We start from the raw sequence: 24344 nt of genomic DNA on the forward strand, positions 1-24344 counted from the left end.
TTCATGATGCCAGTAGGCATTTCTGCAGTTGCATCCTACTGATGCCTCTAGGCTTCAAATATTGCTTGTTCGTGTTTGCATTAATAATTTCAAATCCATGCACCGTACAGTATTAGAGTTCATCTCAAAGCTTATAAAATCAACATATACATCTGTATTGCATTTGACTTTTGTGTAGTACAGCTAAAGAAGTATTGAAAATTATTTGTATACAGTTTATTTCGTATTGTAATGTTTCTCTAAATATCTCAGCATTCAAGTGACACATAACAGCTTAGCCTCATATGAAAGCACATAGATGTATGAAGAAAAATGCTGCTGGCAGTACCTGTGTTGCTTGAGTAGTTACTAAGATATCTAATCTGTTTATACAACATTAAAAATAATAATTTATATGTTTATTGTGGCTTATAAAATCCAGTTTACTGTAATGATTTCTTAGTGCTGAATAATTTACAGATCTGATGTTGTCCTCATTCTGCTTCACTGAAGTGTTGGATCCGACTCGGCTGCCTTCTACAGACTTCAGCTCATAGGCTCGACTTCTTTCTTTACCCACAATCCTCTGCCCTTTGCTCAACCTCCTCAGATCTCGTGTAGCGCCAGCAGGTACAGATGTGATTCCAGTGTTCCAAGCAGATAAGTGATTATTTCAACTTTTTTATTCTTAAAACTCTCCTCTACTTTAAAATGTATAATCTTTATATTATTCTTGTAATTTCCATCCTTGTTATTAGTGTGCGAGGTAGTTTGGTCTCTTCTTTCCTCTCCCTTGGGCCTTGGCCCTTTTTTCTTTGAAGAAAAAAAAAATTTGTGGTGGTTTTATCTTGGAGATGGATATAAACTGACAGGATTTAAATGGTGTACGGAATGTGACATGAAGGTTCCACACTCTGACGCACATGACAAGTGGGTTTATTGTTTAGGAGTGACCCATTTAGATTCCCTTAGCAAAATTTGCAAGGATTTCAATCGTCTGGCTATTCAGGAAAGGAAAAATAAGCCGATTCTGAAGGGCCTTTAGCCCATGACTTTATCTTCAATAGGGGCTCAACCCTCCTCTGAGGACTCACAAGGTTCTAAGGCTAAGAAGCACTGCCATAAGGACTGTAGGGTGTCTTTGGAACCACCTGCAAAACTTACAAACGAGTCAGATCTGAGAATGTCGGCACCAAGATCCATGTTGGTTTCTTCGGATCTGATAGACTTGACTGCTCCGAGTTTTGTCTCCAACTCTTCCATCTCACCATGCTGCCTCAACTGCTTTGATGGATCCTAACAGATCTGGTCCAGCCACTCACTCAGCTCCTCAGCTTCAGAAATCCCAGGATCCCGAGTCTAGGATTTGGTTGCCGGGAGGTCTATCAGATCTTTGTCTCCCACAGTGCCGTCAAAGATTCTTCAGACTCCTAGACATTCACGACTTTCTTCAGTGGCTTCTTCCAGATGCTCTGAAGCCTATATGATTATGTGGACGAAATGGTTAGGTCCATTCTCAAGGCTCATATACAGATGTGGGTACTTCCAGCTCTGTACCCTCATTGATCATGAATGTCCCTGCCACTACTTTTTCTCCTTCTCCAATCCAAGTAGTGGTTTTGGAGTCTAAGGACAGCAGTCTCCCGAGGGATTCGGGGTCGGATCAGAGGATTTTTGCTTCCTCGATGCCGACCGTGACCTTGACTACCTCTGCTCTGAGATCCTCAGATCGGAGCGAGTCCTGGATCTGTGATGTCACAGCTGGATCCGAGGGGGTAACGTGTGGCTCCAATTTTATTGAATCTTTCCCTTCCACTTGGAGATTTGACCCTTGACAGTGCAGGTCCGGTTCTATCTGAGCATCAAGGTTTTGGGGTCCTCCTGCCTTATTCTTCGGGAATGTCAGCCCTGAGGGAGTGGGGAAGAGTATCCCCAGGACCTTTGGCTTTCTGGAGTATGGAAAAGGCCTTCCTGCAGGCAGAACACTGAACCCTTTGACTTCTGCTCCTCCCCTTGTTCTTGCATCAGATCTGGGTCTTGAACCTTCTACTTCTGTCCAAGGTCAGCCCACCTTTAGGGGACTACCAGACCCTTCCTCTTTTTCTGAGTCCCTTATCTGAATATCCCAAGGAAGAGGATGTGCAAGAAGAGGCACTTGGACTCCCCTGTGGAGTCCCTTACTGAGGATACGGACTGTGATGCAGAACAAGGGTCTTTCAAATCACCACTGGATGATGTCTCTTTTGCAGACATCTTAGAAATTTTAAATCAAAGAGGTGGCTGGTCATCCAAAAACCCTTCTTCGGAGTAGTCCATATTCCTGGAGGCCTTTGGGGCTGGCACATCTATATCTTGGGTAGTTCCCCCCGGTGGATTCTCTTGTAGATCTTGTCACCCGTTTGGCCTGTAAGGAGCCAGACACCATAGAGCCTGTACCAAAGAACCCAGACAAAATTCTTTCTCCCCCCGAAGATGGAACCTTTTGGAGTAAGGACATCCCAGTTGATGCTATGGTGGTGGCAGCTGCTACAAAGAAAGAGCTCGCACAACAGAGCTCTGCTGTCCACCCGCCGAACAGGAAGTACAGAGCGCTGGACAGAGTTGGGAAGCGAACCTTCGGTTTGGTGACTTTTTCGCTTAGAGTGCTTAATTAAGTGGCGGATTTTATTCACCTACAGAGAGACCTAGTTAGGGAACTCTCTGAATCCCTGGTGAAGTGCACGCCTAAGGAGGAGCTTGATAAAGTTTCTCTAAAGCTGACCACTCTTACTTCCCTGGAAAATTCTTCCATCAGGCTAGTTCCCATTCAGCAGAAGGTTCCTCAAGTCAGCCGGCATCGGCATTGCGATACGTAGACGTGCATGGATGAGGCTTTTTGATTTTGCAGAGCCCTTTAAGGTGTATTTTTGTCAAAGCCCTTTTGATGGTTCTTTCTTGTTTGGACCATCAGTTAAAGACACCCTGACCCGCAGTGAGCAAGAAAGTAAGACCTTGTCTGCCATGGGGATCAAGTTTTCCATTCCTCAGTAAACCTACTCAAGGAATCAAAGAGGGGCTAAAAAGACTTGGTTCCAAAAGTCCCACAGTTCTTTTCCTGATCAAAGTGGAGAGTACTCCTCCAGGAGCAGAGGAGGAGGCTTTAATGGGAGAGGGGGCCTGCAAACCCTTTTTCCAACAAGCCCTTTCAGTGCTCCTGAAGTGCTAGCCAACTGTCCGGTTCTGGAGGCAGTTAGGGACATTTTCTCCTTGCACCCAGGCGCCTGGGGCCAGATAATGACAAATGGCTGGGTGCAAAACATAATATCCAGAGGCTATTACATTCCCTTTTCTCTAACCCCTCCAAAAATTCAAAAGAAACTGCTTGTTGTTCCACCCAGCCAGAAGGATTTGGCAGTTCTAGAAATAAAAAAAATGCTGCAAAAGAGAGTTTATCTAAGAGGTCCCAGACAAAAAGAGAGGGTCTGGAATTTACTCCCATTTCTTTTTGGTGCCAAAGAAAACAGAGGACCTGAGGCCTATCTTAGATCTAAGCAAACTCAATTTATATGTAAAGAAAAGTTCTGGATGGTGACGGTTTAGTCTGTCCTCCATTGCCAAGGAAAGATGATTGGATGTGCTCTGTGGACTTGAAAGACGCGTATTATCACATCAAAATAGACAGGTGCTCCAGAAGTCATGTGCACTTCTGCATGGGAGCCAATCACTTCCAGTTCAGAGCCCTGCCCTTTGGTCTCACCAAAGTGTTTACCAAATGCATGGCAGTAGTAGCAGTTCATCTCTGTCTGCAAGGATTTCAGGTATTCCCATATCTAGACAATTGGCTCCTAACTGCTCCCACTTGGCATCAACTATCTCAAGCCAGGAACTCTCTACTGGATAGCCTACATTTTAGGCATCACCATAAGTCCAGAGAAGACACAACCATTGCCAGTACAAATTTTGGAATTTATTGGAGCTCAGATGAACACCATTATGCAGATAGCTTCCTTGCCCCAACATCACATCAACATCTTGCCTCTTCAGGTCCAAGTCATACCATCTCATCCCTGCTGTCCTGCCAGATTGATTCTATGGGCCCTGAGATCTATGGCAGGTGCTATAATCTTGGTACTTCTAGCCAGAGACTATATGTGCATTCTTCAGTGGATGCTGGCTGTTTGGTGGTCTATTCTACACCATTCCCTATCTGTTCTATCAGGTTGACCAAAATTTACAGAACTAATCTAGAATCATGGATTCATTCTGACCTGTCAGTCGACAGACCTTTCATCCTCCCCCTCCCATAGCTACAGTGACCACGGATGCTTCCCACCTAGGATGGGAGGACATTTTGAGGGGAAGGTGGTTCAAGGCACGTGGACTCGCCTAGAGACCAGATTGCATATCTGTGTCCTGGAGATGAGAGCTGTCCTCCTCTCATTGCAAGCCTTTCAGGATCCTCTCCCTCAGGGGGCCATTGCAATTCACACAGACAGCATGTCAGTAGTCTGGTATGTCAACAAGCAAGGAGGAACCCGTTCATATCTACTGTGAAGAGAGGCCATGAGGGTTTGGGAATGGGCAGTGCCTTCAAACAGCTTTCAAATTGTATCAAACATTTTTCTAATTGCAACACGTGTACTTGGCAGACAGGTTCAGCAGGTCCGTTTTGAAGCCCCTTCAGTGGTCCCTCAATCAGTCAGCAGCAAACAAGATGGGATCACCCCTGCTGCACCTGTTTGCATCTCCTCACAGCAACAAGTGCAGCAGTTATTTTGCTCTGATCCCTCCTTCAGGTAGTTCCCCGAGGGACTCTCTGGTCCATGTTTGGCCCTCCAGTCTCCTTTATGCTTACCCCCCTCTACTACTGATCCTCACTCACCCTAAGCTAGAACTCCACCCGTATCTCCCCACAGACAAGCTGACCACTTGGTTTCTCCAGTTCCCATGATTGCCAGAGGGTCCAGGTTTTCCTCCCCAATCAAAGCTGTCATCTGAAGTTGTTAATCTTCTTCCTATTCATCACTGATGGGTTCGGTTCCGAGCCCTTGGAACAGAGTCGGCCTTGTACCAAGCTTGCGTGCACCAAAAACTCTCGAGCTAAGCTGCTATCCACAATGCCCTTCACTCAGTTACCTCAGATTTCACCGAGCTCTCCAGCTAAGTGTCTTATTTTCAAATTTTATAAGTATTTGTGAGTTCTTTTCCTGTCAGTTAATTATCTTTCTCTAATTTCTCACTCAGCTCTACCCACAGATATTTCTTTTTTCGTACCATTGTTCGTATTTGCCCTTTTGCCCTTGTGGTATTCCCAATACCATTGCTGGTATTTTCCTCTCTCTCTAACTTTCTTTCTAGTTTAGTGTGTGTGTGTGTGTGTGTGTGTGTGTGTGTGTGTGTGTGTGTGATTTCTATTATGCCTGAAAGGGTTTAAACACTGCTCTTCTTGCAGTGGTAAACTCCCAAATAGTGATCTTCATGAGGAATGTGTGTATTGTTTGGGGGTTCCGCACTTATTGGCGAAACCTCCCTGTGACATTTGTGCCAGCTTCAGTCAGTGAATGCTGAATGAAAGACGTAACAAGCTAATCCTTAAGGGCCTGTTTCCTTCGCCTTTTTCAGAGGCTATTTCTGCATCAGAGGTCTCATCCCCTCCTTCTGTGGACAAAAAACATCCTCGTTCTGACCCCTCTTCACCGGTGATAGACCATAAGACTTCTACTGAGCAGCGAATCGTCTCCTTGGTTCCGACCACCTCGGCTCCGAGTTTGGCTCCAGTGGTTCACACAGAAGTTGCCACGATCACCTTGTCGGCACCGGCACCAACAACTACGGCTCCCTCTGCAACTTCGGTTCCGGCCAGTTTGCCTGCTTCTACCTCGGCACCGACATCTCCCATCTCTGCTCTGACGTCAGTTCCAACAACATCTTCGGAGCCGCTATTGACCTCCACCCCAGCTGTGACTTCAGCTCTGAGCCCGTTCTCGGCACCGACTGTTCCCTTGCTGCCGGTTTCTAAACTGGAATCCTCAGTGCCGTTTTTCAATGCACCACGGACACAGTACTCCCCATCTGCGGATCCCTTTTTCGGACAAGTCTTCAGCCCTTTTTTGGAATGGCCAGATTCCCCCTCAGGGGCATCGGTAAGGTCCACTAGGAGCCTATCTGAATTGGACATGGTGCACCTCTTTGATCAGCTGCTGACCGCCAGGGGAATTACAAATTTTCCTGGAGCCCACCCCACTCTGGGTTTTGGGTCCATTGCCCCGGTGACCCCACATATTCTCCTACCTTGGATCCCTCGGTTCCGAGGCTTATATTCCTGATGGAGGATCCTTGGGTGTCGGTTCCATTTGAACCCACCCTTTCTAAGTCTCATGCTTGGGGGGGGTGGAGCCCTCTGTTCCAGCCATGGTTCCGGTTGTGTCACTGGTTCTGTCTTGGGCCCGTTTTGGAGGCTCCGTCCGGGAATGGACGGTGTGACTCAGTTCAAAAATTGTCTTCTTCGGTTCCGGGCTCCCATTCCTCTTCAGGCGGGTCTGCTTTCCGGGTGATGGATTGGAACCCACCACCCTTTCCTCTGAGCTGCAGCTGTCAAAGGCTACCCCTCAGGACTCCGAGAGCGCAAGGCCCAGAAAACCCCTGTTCAGGGTATTTCCCTTTCTGAGTCTTCTTCGGATGCTCCCACGGAAGAACCAAATAGGCATGTCTTGGACTCCCCAGAGGAGTCCCTCATGGAAGATATGGACTACAATGATGGGGAAGGATCCCCACGGTCACCCCCTGACACTGTCTCATTTGGAGACATCCTGGCAATCTTGAAGCAGAGGTTGACGGGAAGCCGTCCAATCCTTCCTTGGAGGAATCTGTATTCCTGCAGGCCTTCCAGTCTCGGCCCTCTACTTCTTGGGTGACCCCCCCCCCCCGACAATGAGTTGGTCAAGCTCATCGTGCAGCGGGCATGGAAGAATCTCAACACTGTTGAGGCCATCCCCAGGAGATCAGATAAGATACTCTCCCCTCCAGAGGATCAACCCCATTGGTCTAGAGGTTTGCCAGTAAATGCTATGGTGGTGGTGGCGGCGGCAGCCATGAAAAAGGACCTTGCGGAGGAAAGTCCTGCTGTCCAGTGGACAGGTTATCTTTGCTGTCAGGTCTCTGAACTTTTTGGCACATTTTACAAGGCTCCAGAGAGATCTCATCACCGAGCTTTCTGGAACCCTCGTGGGTCAAGTTTCGGATGGGGCACGTGATAAATTTGCTTCCCAACTTGCCATCCTTGCGTCAATTTCCAACTTGTCCATGAGGTTGCTGTCCCACACAACCAAAGGAGCAGGTAGAGCTGCAGGTGCAGGAGTAGTTATGAGACACCACGCCTGGATGTGCATTTGTGACCTCGCGGACTCCAAGTCTTCCTTTTTAAACGCCCCCATCGAACCATCAGCTCTGTTCGATACTAAGGTCAAGGATATATTAGCCAGGTGCAAGCAGGACGGGAAGACTTGTCTGCCGTGGGTCTACATTTTTCCAATCCTCAGCGCTTCTTCTCCAGGAACCAGAGGAGTGGAAAGATGTGACACAAAAAGAGAGGGTTCCAATAACGGAAGATACCCCTTTTGGGGCAGAGGGGGTCCCTGAAATCAGGACTCCAGAGATTCTTTCTCGGGAAGGCTGTATCAGCACTCCTGAAGCGCTGCCCGATTGCTTTCCTCTGGAAGCAGTCGGGGCTCGTTTCTCTCTGCACCAAGCTGCCTGGCTCTGTATTACAAATGATCAGTGGGTGCAGAGAATAATTTCCAGAGGCTATCACATTCCCTAATCTCTTACCCAAGACCTCTGAAATCCCTTCCCAATGTTCCACCCAGTCAAAGGGAGGAGGCCGCTTCCGAAATACGAAAGCTATGTCAAAAACGAGTCATCCAACAGATCCCCCAGACCAGTGTGGATCAGGGTTTTACTCAAGGTTCTTTTTAGTGCCAAAAAAGACCGGGGACTGGAGGCCCATTTTGTATCTTGGCCAGCTAAACAAATCAGTGGTTCAGACCAAGTTCCGCATGGTCACAATTCAGTCCATCCTCCCTTTTTTCGGGAGGGTGTGTGGATGTGCTCGTTAGATCTCCGAGATGCATATTACCACATCAAAATGGACAAACGCTCCAGGAGTCTCCTTCGCTTCCTGCTGGAAGCCAGTCATTACCAATTCAGAGCCCCACCATTCGGTCTCTCGACGGCCCCTAGAGTGTTCACGAAATGCCTAGCAGTGGTCACAGCTCATCTGAGACTTCAGGGATTCCAGGTGTTTCCGTATTTAGACGATTGGCTCCTCTCCGCCCCCACCAAGCGCCTTCTGGTCAGGGCCTTCCTCTACACCCTAGTATTAGCGGAGTCGTTGGGCATCACCATCCACTGGGAAAAATCCAACCTTCAGCCCTCACAACAATTGGAATTTATAGGGGCAGTATTCAACAAGCAATCAAGTCTGGTCTCTCTTCCTCCTCACAGACTTCAGAGATCAAGGGCACAAGTTCAAGTGATACTCTGTCGAAGAAGGGTGTCTGCAAGGGAAGTTCTTCAGGCTCTGGGGTCTATGGCGGCTGCCATCCCAACTGTTCCCCTAGCCAGATTACGTATGAGACTGCTACAATGGCTCCTACTGTCCCAGTGGATATCCAGTCTTCATCCCCTGAGCTCACAGGTTCTCATCACCAGCTCCTGCAAACAAGATCTCCTCTGGTGGATGAGTACAGATGAAAATCTTTGCTATCACCCCCTTCCAGGCTCCCCAACCCAGCACCACGGGGACCACGGACGCTTCCCTGATAGGGTGGGGGGGGGCACTTCCAGGGAAAGTCAGTCCAAGGCACGTGGTCCAACATAGAGGTCAACTTGCATATCAGTGTCCTGTAGTTAAGAGCGGTGCTATTAGCGTTGCAAGCATTCCATCTGCTTCTTCCGTCAGGAATGATTTCTGTCCAGTTGGACAACATGTCCGTTGTCTGGTACATAAACAAACAGGGAGGGACCAAATCCTACCCCCTATGTCGCAAAGCCATGAGAATCTGGTATTGGGCGATAGTTTCCAACCGCTTTCTGTTCGCAGTGCATATCCTGGGGACCTCCAACGTGATTGCGGACAGGCTGAGCAGATGCATCCTCCATCCTCACGGTGGTCTCTCAGTCTGAGTGTGATGGCAGAAATCTTCAGCCATTGGGGCCAACCATGCTGTGACCTTTTCGTCTCCCCCCTCAAACACAAAATGCAGCAGCTACTTTTCCCTCTTTCCCCCTCATGAGGAGTCACCGAGACACACTTTGACTCACGATTGGCCCACGGGTCTCCTTTATGCTTATCCTCCGATACCTCTGATCCCTCTTTTTTTAAGGAAAGCTATTTGGTTGAGAAGCAAAGTGATCTTCATTGCCCCATTCTGGCCTCGTCAAGTGTGGTTTCCCTTCCTCTGACCTCACCTGTTACAACCTCCTTGGATCCTGGACACTCGTCAGGACCTCATATCTCACCCGCAAGGGCTGACTCCACCAAATCTATCCACTCTCAAACTGACGGCTTGGTTTCTCCACTTCCATTAGTAGCCAGGCAGGAAATCCTCTCCTCATCTGTCCGTGATATTTTTCTGGCCTCCCATAAACCATCCATCAGAAAACTTTACAGGCTCAAATGGAAAAGATTCTCTATCTGGTCACAGAATCGAATGCTGAATCCATTTTCAACTCCTGTAGCTACTATCCTTCATTACCTTTCTGAGTTGTTTGACAATGGTGCATCAGCTTCCACCATACTAGTCCATTTAGCAGCTGTTTCCAACTTCCATAATGGTTCAGATGGAGTCCTGTTTATTTCCACCCGACTTTGCAAGACCTTCCTCAAGGGCATTTTCCACAGCAGACCTCCTATCAGGCAGCCTGTGGAGGCATGGAATCTCTCCCGGGTTCTCCAGTCTCTCTTTCTCTCTACCCACTTTCGAACCTGCTTCGACATGTGATCTAAAATTCCTGTCATGGAAATCCTTGTTTTTGGTGGCTATCACTTCGGCAAGACAAATATCTGAGTTGCAAGCCTAATGCATCAAGAGCCCCTATTTGATCTTCCATAAGGACAGAGTATCACTTCGTACTAATCCATCCTTTCTCCCCAAGGTAGTGTCCAACTTTTCTATTAACCAGTCCATTGAGCTCCCTGTATTCTTTCCAAATTATTCAAACAAGGGAGAATACTGCCTGCATGGATTGGATGTTTATAGACAATTACGTTTCTACCTGGACAGAACTAAGACCTATCGCTAGTCGGACCAGCTTTTCATTTCCTTTTCTAGTCCTCGAATGAGGTGTGCAGTATCTAAAGTTACTCTGTCAAAATGGCTCAGAGATTGCATTAGCTTCTCATATTCGCTTATGAATGAGTCTAAGCCTGTTCAAATCAAAGCTTATTCAACTAGAGCTATCACAGCGTCTGTTGCCTTCCACACTAGGGCCTCCATGGTTGACATCTGTGCAGCAGCCATTTGGGCTAAACCCCATACCTTCATCAAGCACTACAAATTGGATCTGATCTCCAGGGGAAGAGTGGCCTTTGGCTCAATGGTTCTCAGGAATGTTCTACTATAAGGGCCACCCAGGTTCTCCAAGTAGCTTGGGATTCTGTCCCATCAGTGATGAATAGGAAGAAGATTAACAACTTGAGATAAAGAGGTTATGTCTTACCATAACGTTCCATCTGAGTTGTTGATCTTCTTCCAGTCATCACACCCTCCCACCGGCCCCCACCAAAGGCTCCTGGCGGATCTTCTGGGTCTTGTGGTGTTTCAGGGTTTCTGCGCAGAGATAGCCTCTAGACTTTCTATTTCTTCTATATGTTGCATGCAAACTTGATCTGAGGTAACTGAGTGAAGGGCATTGTGCGTAGCAGCTTAGCTCAAGAGTTTTTAGTGCACACAAGCTTGGTATAAGGCCGACTCGGTTCTGAGCGAACTTATCAGTGATGACTGGAAGAATATCAGCAACTCCGATGGAACGTTATGGTAAGACATTACTTCTTTATTTTGGCTTCCCAGAAAGCATCCACCAAGAAAGTATATAAAACAAGTGGAAAAGATTCTCTATTTGGGCTGCTAATCACCACACTGATCCTTTTTCAACACCTGTTTCTTCAGTCCTTTCATTTCTTGAGTCTTTATTTAAAGAAAGTTCTAATTTTGCAACTATTAAGCTCCAGTTAGCTGCCATATCCAATTTTCATTCAGTATTATCTTTGAGATCTATTGCTTCAACCTGGTTAAGTAAGGCCTTTATGAAAGTTGCTTTTCTTCTCAGACCTCTGATCAAGGACTCGAATCCCCCATAGGATCTGACTGTCATCCTGCAAGGTTTGACTCAAAAATCCTTTGAACTGTCTAGTGATTGTGACTTAAAATATTTATCCTGGAAGTCCACTTTTCTCTTGGCCATTACCTCAGCAAAAAGAGTTTCTGAACTGCAAACACTTTCGTCTAAGCCTTCTTATAGTACTTTTCACAAGGATAGGGTTTCCCTCTGTACTAATTCATCATTCATGCCAAAAATGACCACAGAATATAACATAAATTAATGCATTTAGTTACGAGTATTCTTTTCTTCTATTCTAGCAAAGAAGAATATATGCTGCATTCCTTGGATGTTCACAGACAGTTACGTTTCTACCTTCATAGAACAAAACAGTTCAGAAAATCTGATCAGTTGTTTGTCTCCTTCTCGCTTAACCATAAAGGTTGAGCAGTTTCTAAACTGGCATTATCAAAATAGATAACTAGTTGCATACCATTTATTTATGAGAAAAATGGTTTGAAGTTGCCTAGTCTTCCTAAAGTTCATTCAACAAAATCCATAGCTGCATCTGCAGCCTTTACATCTAGAATTCCTATTGATGACATTTGTGCTGCAGCTACCAGGTCTAAGTGTCATACATTTGTGACCCATTATAAGTGGGACATGGTCTCCAGGAGCAGGACATCCTTTGGCTTTTCGGTGCTCTAGCATATCCTTCCTTGAGGCCACCCAAGAAGTCATGTAGCTGGGGACTCTGCTTCACCTTCCCACACATCCACCCCCCTCCAAGATTTTATGTTCTAGAGGATCTGGAAAGGCCTTTGTGGGAACTTCGGTTCCAGGTTGAGCTCTTGGTCCCTTTTTCTTTTTGTCTTTTTTCTGCAAACTTTTATCTGAGAGGTTGAACTGAGGGCATAGATTTGTGGGTAAGGGAGGAGCTTGAGCCTGGAACCTAGTCTGTAGAAGGCGGCCAAGTTGGATCCATAACCTATTAGTGAAGCAGAATGAGAAAAGGACAACACAGATACCAAGTTATGGTAAGTACATAACTAATAATTTTCAAATAACAGTTAAGGTTTTAGAGATAAGAACATTGTTTGAACTGTGAGGTGATAATTTATGTTTTTAAGGGCTCAGGGCACAGCCATTGGAAGTTGGAATACAAACTCAAAACAACTTCATTGGAGGAAATGAGTTAAATGTGTTCAGTGTTAATTACATGTGGTATATTTTTCCTTAACAGATAAACTGAGGATGGCTTCTGATACACACCAAAACATTACAGAAGTGGAAGCCATGGACTCAAAAAGGTGGGTGATATTTTGATCTTGTTCTTGAGTGCAGTGCTCACCACTGTTTCAGAGAATGATGCATCTTGTCTCTGTTGGTTTTAGAGTTGACCTTTAAAAGTAACATTTTCCAACCACAGGTGTACCAAATTCCAAAGTCTAATAACTGCTTAGTGTTATGTTGTCCTGTCTCGCCTTCATTCTTACTGGTTGGGTTTGGAACCAAGCCTGGCTTCAGAACCGACCGTCGATTCTGACTTGGCAGTATACTAAAGCTTGAGTTCTAACACTGTCTCGTGGCTGTATCCCTATCCCTATCCTATCATGCTGCAGTGAAGCTCCCAGATCTTGTTTGCCTCTAAACAGAGGGTCTATATTACATCAAACACTTAAAACAGATGTTTCATCGACCCTATTTCAGAGAAAGCTGAAAATGTCAACACCTCAGAACAGCAATTTCTTTCCTAGGGAAAGAAATCGCTGTTCCAACCAAAAAAAAAAAAAAAAAAAACAGTAAACATTTCCAAACGCATACACACTTACCTTAACTATAGTTCTACCCACCCAAAAAAGTAAACGGCTGAAAACACATATGCACGTAACTCAACCATACATCTACTGCAAAAAAAAAATAAACAGTTTAAAACATATGCACTTACCTTAACCCGCACCCTAACCCTAAGGTCAGTAACTGTTGTACATTTATGCTCAGGAGCTATACCAGATAAGGGAATCTCTGAGACCACACTGTAGTGCAGAACACGGCAAAGCAACAAAGTGGTCAAGCGATTTCTTTCCCAGAGAAAGAATTCGCTGAACAGCTGCTTCGATGTTTTGCCTGTTCGCGTTTTCTTTGTTCTAATAGGAACCCTAAACAGATAAGAGGCTTCCATTATGGCTCTGGCTAAGTGAACCAAACTTTACTTCTTTTATTATCGTTTTTCTACTGATTTTTCAAAAAATTGTTCTTGTTGTATTTCAAGCTAGTTAGCGTTAAGTATTGTAGTTAGTTAGGATATCTATTGCTGTATTGTTACTTCTGGCCATTGAATTTCCATTAGGCCTTGTTCTTCTCCCTATCCCACCTAATTTTTCTTCTTTTTACTGTTTAAGTAAATAGAAAGGCGTCAGCCCATTTAAGTTAGAGGGCTGCTGCTGCCCGTTTTTAATTAGAGGGCAACCTGACTTCCTTTCCTTCTATCTTGTGTGAATTTTTTAAAAAAAAAAGTTGTTGTTTGATTTTTTAAAGGAATTTATCGTTGTAATTATTGTTTTTTTACTCTTGTGTCTGTGTGGACTGTGATTTGAACATGCCCAAAGAACATAAAGAAACTAAGCCTTCAGGCTTCAAAAAGTGTAGCAAGTGCAGTCAGAAAATGTCAATAACAGATTCACACAGTGTTTGTGTTTATTGCTTGGGAGCAGTACATCTGCAGGAATCATGCTTGATATGTCACTCATTCAGCTCTAGAGTACTGCTAGAGTGGAAAAATAAGTTAATTGTTACAGGTTTATTGAAGCCCTCCTTCCAGGAAGCTATTGAAGAAGTTCCGGGCACTTAAGGATCAACAAAGTCACATTCAACCTAATCGGACAAGTCTACAAAAAGATCTTCTCCCTCTTCGGGGCAAGTGGAACCTGCCAAAATATTGAAAAAAATTGTATCTCTGGCTCCGACCATTTCAGAAATGACGAAATCTACTCCATCAGCACCAGCTCTTTAGGTGCCTTTGGAATATGAACTCAGGAGCCAGTCCGCAGAATTGGAGCTGGTTAGTCCTGTTCTGAGGTCTCCTATTTTACAGTCAATTAGATCCCCTACCCTCTCCTCTAAGTCCTCCAGGAGCCTTTCAGATGCTGATGTGGATAGGGTGGTGCGTAGGCTTCTAAAGACATCGGCACTGGCCAAACTTCTTTTAGCTCCAACCCACAGGGGATTCGGAGGCAGCCAGGAGTATCCCACTGACATCGATTCCTCCTTCGAGCTGACCCGGGATCTCGGAGTCAGAATGCTTGGAACCATCCTGGTATCTTCGGAACCGACGTCTGCTCTGACATCCTTGCTTTCGTCTGAGGAGTCTAGGAGCAGATGCTCTCTGGTTGGGTCCGGGGAGGGGAGTTGGAGAGGACATTTGTTGGATCCGAACTTGCCTCTCGGGGCTTTGGTGCGGATGAGCTCGGCTCCTGCATTGGCTTTGGAGTCAACCTCCTTGGTTCCGGGGATTTCTTCAGAGTGGGAGGTCTGATCGGACATTTGTCAAATCTGAACTTACCTCTCGGGGGTTTGGCGCAGATGAGCTTGCACCTACATTGACTTCGGAGTCAACACCCTTGGTTCCAGGGATTTCTTCTGGCTGTTCGGAGCGTGAGGTGTCTTCAGATTGGGGGAGGGGGATTTTGAGCTAATGAAGAGGGTGCTGTCTCCTCAGACAGCTCAACTCAGGGGTTCCGACATTCCTCCCCATAAAACACCGACATCCGTCTCTGCACCATACCATCCACACACCAGCAGAGATCCTAGGCCTCAGGGTACCCCATTGGGTGAACCCTTCTCTTCCGAAACCTCTCCAGAATACACTTCTGAAGAGGTTCCTCAAAAGAGACTCTGCAAGTGGAAGCACCTGGACTCCCCTAGAGAAGTCGGTCACCTCACACACAGACCTTGATGGTCCCCACGGTCACTCTCTGAGGATGTCTCCATCACAGATATCCTAGAGATCCTTAAGGAGAGGATTGGCTGGAAGCCCCTCAACCCTTCTGATGATGAGTCTGTTTACCTGAAGGCTTTTGGGTCTCACCCTTCAGCCACTTGGGTGTCTCCGCCTTTTGACAAACTTATTGAACTAGTTACTCGAAAGGCATGGGAGTCTCCAGATGCACTGGAGCCTGACCTTAGGAGGCCAAATAAGTTCATTACAGCCCTTTCAGATAGAGGCTTCTTGACCAAGGGTGTCCCTGTAGATGCTTTGGTGATGGCAGCAGCCAGCAAAAAGGCACTTTCTAAAACATCCTCGTCTGTCCATCCACTGAACAAGGAGTCTCATACGATGGACAGATATGGGAAGCACATGTTTGCTTCAGCGACTTTTGCACTCAGATCGCTGAACTATCTGATTCATTTTACAAGGCTACTAAGAGATCTCCTAAAGGAGCTAGCAGGTACTCTTCAAGGTACAGTAGCTGCAGGGGTTTCAGACAAGGTTTCCTCTCAGCTCTCCACTTTAAATTCTGTGGTCAACTCCTCCATGAGGCTCATTTCTTATGCAGCAGATGGGAGTGAGCAGAGCAGCGGGTTCAGGAATTTCCCTAAGAAGACATTCCTGGATGCGCTTATGCGACTTTGCGGAACCTTTCGAATCTTCCTTTATTAATGCCCCATTCGACAGCTCACCCTTGTTTGGTCTAAAAGTCAAGGAGATGCTAACCAGGTGTGAGGAAGAAGGAAAAACTCTCTCTGCCGTAGGAGTCAGTTTTTCCGTACCTTCTATACCTTACCCAAAAAGCCAGAAGGGAAGATGTGGTTCCTTAAACCCCAGAGAGTTTTTCAGGACACACGTGGTGAGTCTTCCCCTAGGGGCAGAGGGGGAAGTACAAATGGAAGATGCCGTTCATGCGGCAGAGGGGGTCCGCAAAACCAGGGCGACAGGGATTCTTTCCGTGGTAGGCCCTTTCAGTGCTCCTGAAGGGAGGCCGGTCTGTCCATCTTTGGAGGCAGTCTGGGGTCGATTATCTTTGTACCTAAAAGCCTGGTTGGAAATAACGAAAGAAAAGTGGGTACAAAAAGCCTGGCTGGAAATAATGAAAGAAAATTGGGTACAAAGTATCCTATCCAGAGGATATTCCATACCATTTTCTCTTCCCTTCCCAATCATAAAGAAAATCCCAGACATTCCACCCAGTCATAGTGATCAAGAAAATCTAGAAATTCAAAAGTTGCTAGACAAAAGGGTCATCCAAAGAGTCCTGAAGACCAAATAGGATCTGGAACTTACTCAAGATTCTTTTTAGTGCCAAAACAAACAGGGGACTGGAGACCAACATTGGATCTCAGCAGATTAAACGAATCAGTCAAAAAGACCAACTTCCGGATGGTAACAACTGCAGTCGATTCTTCCCTTTTTGGGAAAAGACAGTTGGATGTACTCTATAGACCTCCAGGATGTATGCTACCATATAAAGATGGACAGGCCATCCAGGAGTCATCTGGGCTTCTGGCTGGGAGACAGTCATTACCAGTTTTGAGCTCTGCTCTTTGGTCTCACTAGAGCCCCACAGAGTCTTCACCAAGTGCATGGCAGCAGTCACTGCTCACCTGAGACATCTAGGATTCCATGTTTTTCCATATCTAGACGACTGGCTTCTAACTGCCACCACCAAGCATCTACTTCTGGAATCAAGAGACATCTCTCTCTCTCTCTCTCTCTCTCTGCTCTCACCTGGGAATTACAATAAATTACAAAAAATCTGCCTTGTTGCCATCGCAGTGTATCGTGTTTATAGGAGCAGAGCTAGATACAATAAACATGGTGGCAAAACTTCCTGCAGAAAGAGTCTTAGTTCTGAGACAGCAAGTCTCCCACCTTATCTTCAAAACAAGAGTACAGGCAAAGACAGTTTTGGAAGTCTTTGTGACCGTGACAGCAGCGATAAGTTTGGTTCCACTAGCACGCATGCACATGTGAATCTTACAGTGGCTACTGTTCACCCAGTGATCTTTGTGGGAACTACCCATGTCCCATCAAATTCTGTTAACAGAGTCACTGGTGGCTTCACTCCAATCATGTAACATCAGGTCAAGCCTTTCTTTCCCCACAGCCTGTGGCCCAAGTGACCACGAATGCCTCCCAGATAGGGTGTGGGTGGGGCATTATCTGGGAAGGACAATCCAAGGCACTTGGCAGGATCACGAGGCCCATTTGCACATCAATATCCTAGATATGAGAGTAGTGCTTTTGATGTTGCAGGCACTCCACAACTCTCTCCGCTGGGGTACAATTGCAATACAGACAGACAACATGTCGGTTGTGTGGTACATAAACAAGGAGAGACCAGGTCTTACCCCCTTTGTCGAGAGGTCCTGAGAGTATGGCATTGGGCGATCTCTTCCCAAAGCTTTCTGATAGCAATGCACATCCTGGGGAAATCCAAGCGTGATAGCAGACAAACTCAGCAGAACAATTCTCTTGCCTCACAAGTGATCCCTAAAACAAGAAGCAGCGGAGAGGATCTTCTACAAATGGGGCCAGCCTAGCTGTGACCTTTTGCCCCATCCATGAATGCCTGCAGCAGCTAATTTGCCCTTATCCTCCCTCCGGTGGAGTCACCAAGGGGTGCACTTATGCACAATTGGCCCTTGGGACTTCTTTATGCCTTCTCTCCCTTTACTGTAATACCAAAGGTTCTCCAGAAAGCCAGCTCGCTGGGAAGCAAGCTAATTCTCATTGTCCCATACTGGCCTCATCAGATTTGGTTCCCCTTCCTTTGGCCTCATCTCGAGGAGGAGCCGTGGGTTCTGGATCCAGTTTCAGACCTTCTGACACATATGTCCAGAACGCTCCACCCTTGTCTTCAAACCCTCAAATTGACATCTTGGTTGCTCCAATTCCAATTATAGCTAGGCTTCCCATCCTCCCTCATTCGGTTAAACATAGCTTGATTTCTTCTCATAAGGCCTCAACGAGAAAATTATATATCAGTAAATGGAGAAGGTTTTCTTCCTGGGCATTGGCAAAAAACATTGACCCTTTTATGCTCCTATAACTTCTGTTCTCAAATTTTTGGCAAAACTATTTAATGAAGGCGCAGCTGCAGCTACCATTCGTGTACAGTTAGCAGTGATATCTAATTTCCATATAAGCGATTTTGCCCCTAACTTGATGTCCCACAAACTCTGCAAAGCCTTTCTGAAGGGTACCATTTTTTGTTAAGACCACCCATAAAAACACCCGTACCACCATGGGACCTAAACTTTGTTATGTCCTGTTTGCTCCTTCCCCCATTTGAACCTGCGTCATCATGTGATCTAAAATTTTTAACGTGGAAAACAAGTATGTTGGTTGCCATCACTTCTGCTAGAAAAGCGTCAGAACTGCAAGCATTATAAATCAAGCCACCATATGTGCTTTTTCACAAAGTATCCGTTCGAACAAATCCAACCTTCCTGCTGAAAGTATGTTCAGAGTCTAACCTACATCAGTCCATAGATTTACCATTTTTTTTCCCAAACCATGGCAACAAGGCAGAATATAAGCTTCACCAACTGGATGTACATAGACTATTACACTTCTACTTGCATAGAACAAAGGACTTGAGGAAATCTGATAAGTTGTTCTGTCGTTTTCAGAAGCAAAGTAAGGTGCCCCTATAATTAAAGGTCACACTTTCAAGATGGCTCTCAGATTGTATTACCTATATATATATATATATATGTGTGTGTGTGTGTGTGTGTATATATATATATATATATATATATATATATATATATATATATATAAAATTCTGATAACAAAGTTCTTCCCTTTTAAAGTCAAAGGTCATTCTACAAGAGCCATGGCAACCTATTCTGCCTTTCGAGCTAGACTGTCACTTGACAGCATTTGTGCTGCTGCTACTTGGGCAACGCCTCATACCTTTATCACTCATTACAAAGTAGATTTGGCCTCCAGGGACAGGGCCTCCTTTGGGTCCACTGTCCTGAAGAATATACCCCTGTGAGCCACCCAAAAAACATGGTGCTAGGGACTATGTCCCAACCAGTAAGAATGAAGGGTGAGATAGGACAACATAACATAAGAAGTTATGTACTCACTATAATGTTCCATGTTTGTTGTCCATCTCGCCTTCATTCTTTCATTCCACTCTCCTTCCCCCTACCTGTGGCACCTGGAGAACAATGAGGTCTTTTTCCTTGCTAGTGTCTCTCTGTCCCAGGTGAAAAAATCGCTTGGCTGTCATCGGAAATATGCCCTTTTCTCCAATGTAGAGCGATCTCAGAGTTGGTATATTTAGTTAGGGGGTAGGGGGGGGAAAGCCCCCCTACTTTTATAGGTTTTGATAGTTTGCTTTGGTCGTCCGAGCGATTTTTTTTTCCCCTGGGAAAAAATCACTGAAGTGGCCATTGGTACTTTTGCTACTTTGATCATTTTGTGTCGACGTTGTGGTATTCGCCTGTTTAAAACTTTGATTTGGTAATATAGACCCGAACTAGCACCTGGGCCAAAATGCCTCTTAAAAGCACTAAATATAACCATAAGGTGTGGCAGGTAATTTTTGAGTTAGTATATTTAATCAGCAGGAGAGCCCCCCCCCCTCCCATATTTTTGTGACTGTGTGTGTTACGAAAGCTGGAATTTTTCAGACTGTTCATTTCTTCATAGTACTTTGATAAAGTAGTACTTTACAAATGCTCAAGTGACACTTGGCCAATATAATTGTTCAAGTAATATATGCATTATTTCAAAGAACAGTGATATAACAATGCAGCCAGTGTAAATTCCACTAGTTATAAAATTTTGTCTATTTTAATAATTCATGATGAAAGTTGTTTCTAGTGTACGGTTTCTGTTTAATTTCTCCAAGTCTTTCACTTTTGGAGTACCATGATGACAATGCACTCCAATCCTAAGTCAATTTATAATTAGTTCTTGAAGCTATTGCTTCAGACTTTGATGTTAACCAAAAGTAATCTTCACAACATCTGCAATGTGCCGAGAATTAACTCTAAAGCAATTCATATGGATTTACATGTGTTGGTAGCATATCTAAATACCACTGTAAATTCTTTTTTTTATTAGACCTTATTGCTCCTTCTACTATTGAAACTATTTTTTCTTCCACATTGCTGTCATTTCTGACTGTAAATATTGATGTTTTATGACTTTGTGTCTCACTGTACATAAGGCAGTGTAATTGCTAGTTGTAGCAATTTCAGTGATCAATGCTACTTTTATCTTTTCTTTCCTTGGAGTACTGTATCTGGTGTTCTCTCATTTATTTTTTTGAATTGTTGGTAATGGGTGATCTCACATGATGTACACTTCATCATTTTCTGTAGTGCTTTTTGTTTGTGTTTCCAATACTTCTCAACTACTTCTATATCGTAGTCCTTATGCAATCCCCCATGCAACAATCTTGCCACATTATTGTGCCTTTCAGTATACAGGCTCTCTGCCATAAGGGTATCACACCCAGCAACAAGGTGTGCATCTGTTTCCAATTCTTTTTTTACAGAACCTACATATGTCCTTCTATTCTTATGTTGCAGTATTCTTGGTGTGGGATTTCCTGCCTTGAGGCGACCCCATATGTCGGCTCCTATATAAAAGCTTTGGCTTGGCTGATGCAGCTGTGTGGGACGTCACACATAGGGTCATAAACCAGGGACCTTATGTGTGACGTCTGCACACCCAATCTTCAGAACTTTTCGGCCGCAGACGACTTTGCATCGTACGATTGCTCTCCAGACGTCAGATCGACTATAGATAAGTAACCCACTGGGTTTTTGCATTTCTAATATTTTACTGATCTTTCACATTGCTTAGCCTTGGTTGCTGTAGCTTTCAGCTGATGTCAGGGAAAAAGGGAAAGTGCCAATGCGGGCGCCAAATTCTCCATAAGGACACCCATAACAAATGCGTTTTCTGCTTGGGCGGGGAACACGACCATAACGCCTACCCTGTTTGTAAATCTTTTGTGCCTAAGACCTTGCGTAGTCGTCTGGCAGCTTTAAATCTTTACTTAGAAAACCAATGCCTCAAACGGCTGGCTCTCAGGATAGATCCTGCTTCGGAGGCTGCCCAAGAACCTCTGCGTAAGAAGGTCAAGATGCTTAGGCCTTCATCGCCTGCCGCTTTCCACCCAAACACCTCGCCAACTACCGATGTAGGAGTTGAGCGCTTGGCAGATCCGTCAGCTCCATCGACCTCCCTCGCGGAGGCCGCTGCTCAGCCGACGACTGGCACGTCCACGGAGCTTTCTCAGACACCGATGCCTGTTGATGTCGAGGGGGAACCAGATTTGGTGGTACCTTCGACTGGGATCCAGACCTCGGATACAGCCACTGCCAAACCCAGCTCTAGACCGGCTCCTAAGACCACTCCAACCAAATAGAAGCAGAAAACAAAACACATTTCACCTGCTTCTGAAGGCCGTCCAGACTGGGAGGCATTCACCTCTTCTCTTATGCAGGCATTTATGGCCCTCAGGCCTTCTGCCTCACCCACAACTACATTGCCTCTGCTATGCCCTAGGCCTTCCTCTGCTTCTTCCATTTCCATGCCTCCCCTCCTGGAGGAAGAAGAACATGAATCTTCCTACTCTTCCTCGGATGAATCCATCTCTTATGCATCCCAGATTGCTTCTCCTAAGGAATATTATTCTCCTGATGATGATTCTGTGGAAGGGGGTTCACCACCTGAAGACATTACATTTGGTGAAACCATCACCAAAATGAAAGATTATTTCAAATGGGATACCTCCCAAATGACAGAAACCCAAAAAAGATACTTTGAACTGCTGCAGGTGGAGTCCCCTTCCCCTACAGCTGTACCCCCTGTTCTTCAGCATACTTAGATGTTCTAGAGGCTTCAGTAAAGGCATCCGACTCACAGCCTCCTGCACCTAAGCGCCCTGATTGCTTCTACAAGGTGCCAGAGGAACAAAACTTCCTCATAAAGCCACCCTTAGCAGACCCAGCAGTGATTGCTACTGCCCCTGATAAACAGTCTAGGTTGTTACCTTTTGCCTCCCTATTCCCCACGGATAAAGATAGCAAATCAATGGATAGGATAGGCAAGAAGGTGTACACTTTCTCCACTTTGGCCTTCAGAGCTATTAACTGTCAAACACACATGATTAAGTACGCTCTGGACTTAGTATCCCAAGCCACCTCTATGTTGGCTTCAATTCCTGACAATCCCATTAAAACTGATATCTCCTCCAAATTGTCCTTAGCACTACAAGTGGCTAGACACTCCATAAGATGCAGCTACGATGCTGCAGAAGCTTCTGCTCACTCTGCAGCATCAGCATATGTCCTTAGGAGATATTCCTGGCTTGGACTACAGAATCTGCCAGAGGACTTCAAGTCCAAAATCTTGGACGGCCCCCTGGATCACAACTTCCTCTTTGGAAAGCAATCTGCAGACCTGTTTAAGAATCTGCAAGAAAAAAAAAAGAATTACAGGATATAAAACATTTCTTGGTATCCCCTATACCCAAATTTTATAGGAGCTACCCGGCTAAGACTACCTTTGTTAGGCGTAACCTGCATTCTGCTGCCTCCTCCTCCAGACCCAGAATAGGAACGAGAAGACATTCCTCATCCAGGCCTCCTGGTCCACCTCCTCAACCCAGGCAACCCTTTCAGGATGCGGGAAGTCCTAATAATGCGTGACTGCCTTGCCCATCTGTCCCTCTCAGCCCACCTTACCCACTGTCTCCCCTTCTGGCAAAAGATCACTACAGACCAATGAGTTTTAACCATTATTCAAAAAGGGTACTTTCTATCCTGTAACAAATTCCCCCCTGGAAGGGCATTCCATTTCCCCCAGAAAATCAATGCCATCTCCTTCCACAAATTCTGTCAGACCTGCAACAACAAGGCACAGTAGAGTCTGTTCGCCCAGGACAAGAAGGAAAGAGATTCTACTCCTGTCTGTTCCTGGTCCCTTGAAAGGACGGTCCCTGGAGACCCATTTAGGATCTTTCCTTCCTAAACCTTTACCTGCAGGTACCCACCTTCAAAATGGTGTCACTTTCCACTCTCTTACCCCTCATACCCTCAAATGCTTTCATGATCACCTTGGAGCTAAAAGATGCTTACCTGCACATTCCCATCAGGGCCTCACACAGACGTTTCCTGCATTTCTCTGGCCCATCCTCGCACTTCCAATTTACGGCTTTGCCCTTTGGTTATCCACTGCCCCAAGAGTGTTTACAAAGTGCCTAGCTCTAGCCATTGCCTTCTGCAGGATCCAAGGACTCCAGATCTACCCGTATCTGGACGACATTCTTATCCTAGCACATTCCAAAGATTCCCTCTTAAGACATCTACACTCGCTATGTGACTTCTACAAAGTCTATGGTTCACCCCAAACCTCAAGAAGTCCTCCCTGAACCCAGACAAAGACAAGATATTCCTAGGTTGCAGACTCAATGCAGAACGAATGAAAGCCTTTCTCCCACAGGACAAGGTTCTATCTCTAACTTCCCACTTCCAGGAAGTCTTGGTTTCCCAGATAGTCACTGCAAGGCAATTCCTTCAACTCCTGGGATTGATGGCAGCAACCATTCCCATGCTACCATTGGCCAGAATGCATATGCGAAAACTGCAATGGTACCTCAAAATATCTGGTCACAGCACCAGAATCACTTGGAGCAAGTTATCCCCCTTCTTCCCTGTTTAAAGTAGGAAATCATTTGGTGGATCCAACAAGTACAACCAAACCTGGGGCTTCCACTGCAGCCCCCTCAACCCACACAAATATTGCATACAGATGCCTCAGACTCAGGTTGGGGAGCCACCTTGCTCTCTTACAGAGTCCAAGCCCAGTGGCAACCTCGCATGAAAACCAAACACATCAATGTAAAGGAGATGACAGCAGTTCTTTTAGCTCTACAGACCTTCATACCAGGTCCTGTTCTGATAGTGACGGACAATACCACTGTAATGTGGTACATCAACAAACAGGGTAGTTACCAAGGCATACCAATTGTGCAGGCTAGCCCTACTAATTTGGGACCTAGCATCCCAGCACAACCTATCCCTGCAAGCCAGTT

The 24344-nt window shown here is 45.6% G+C and overlaps 1 protein-coding gene across 2 annotated transcripts in view; it reads left to right on the forward strand.

Moving 5' to 3' along the window:
• Positions 1-24344, forward strand: part of PARG (poly(ADP-ribose) glycohydrolase) — a 2766579-nt gene that overhangs the window by 101994 nt on the left and 2640241 nt on the right. For both annotated transcript variants that reach the window (XM_044056515.1, XM_044056516.1), the window contains exon 2: positions 12521-12587. In XM_044056515.1, the coding sequence (XP_043912450.1) occupies positions 12521-12587 (67 nt within the window). The remainder of the gene's footprint in view (positions 1-12520; positions 12588-24344) is intronic.

The sequence above is a fragment of the Protopterus annectens genome, chromosome 14.part0 (assembly GCF_019279795.1).
Source record: "Protopterus annectens isolate FY-2018-M chromosome 14.part0, PAN1.0, whole genome shotgun sequence".
NCBI lineage: Eukaryota > Metazoa > Chordata > Ceratodontiformes > Protopteridae > Protopterus > Protopterus annectens.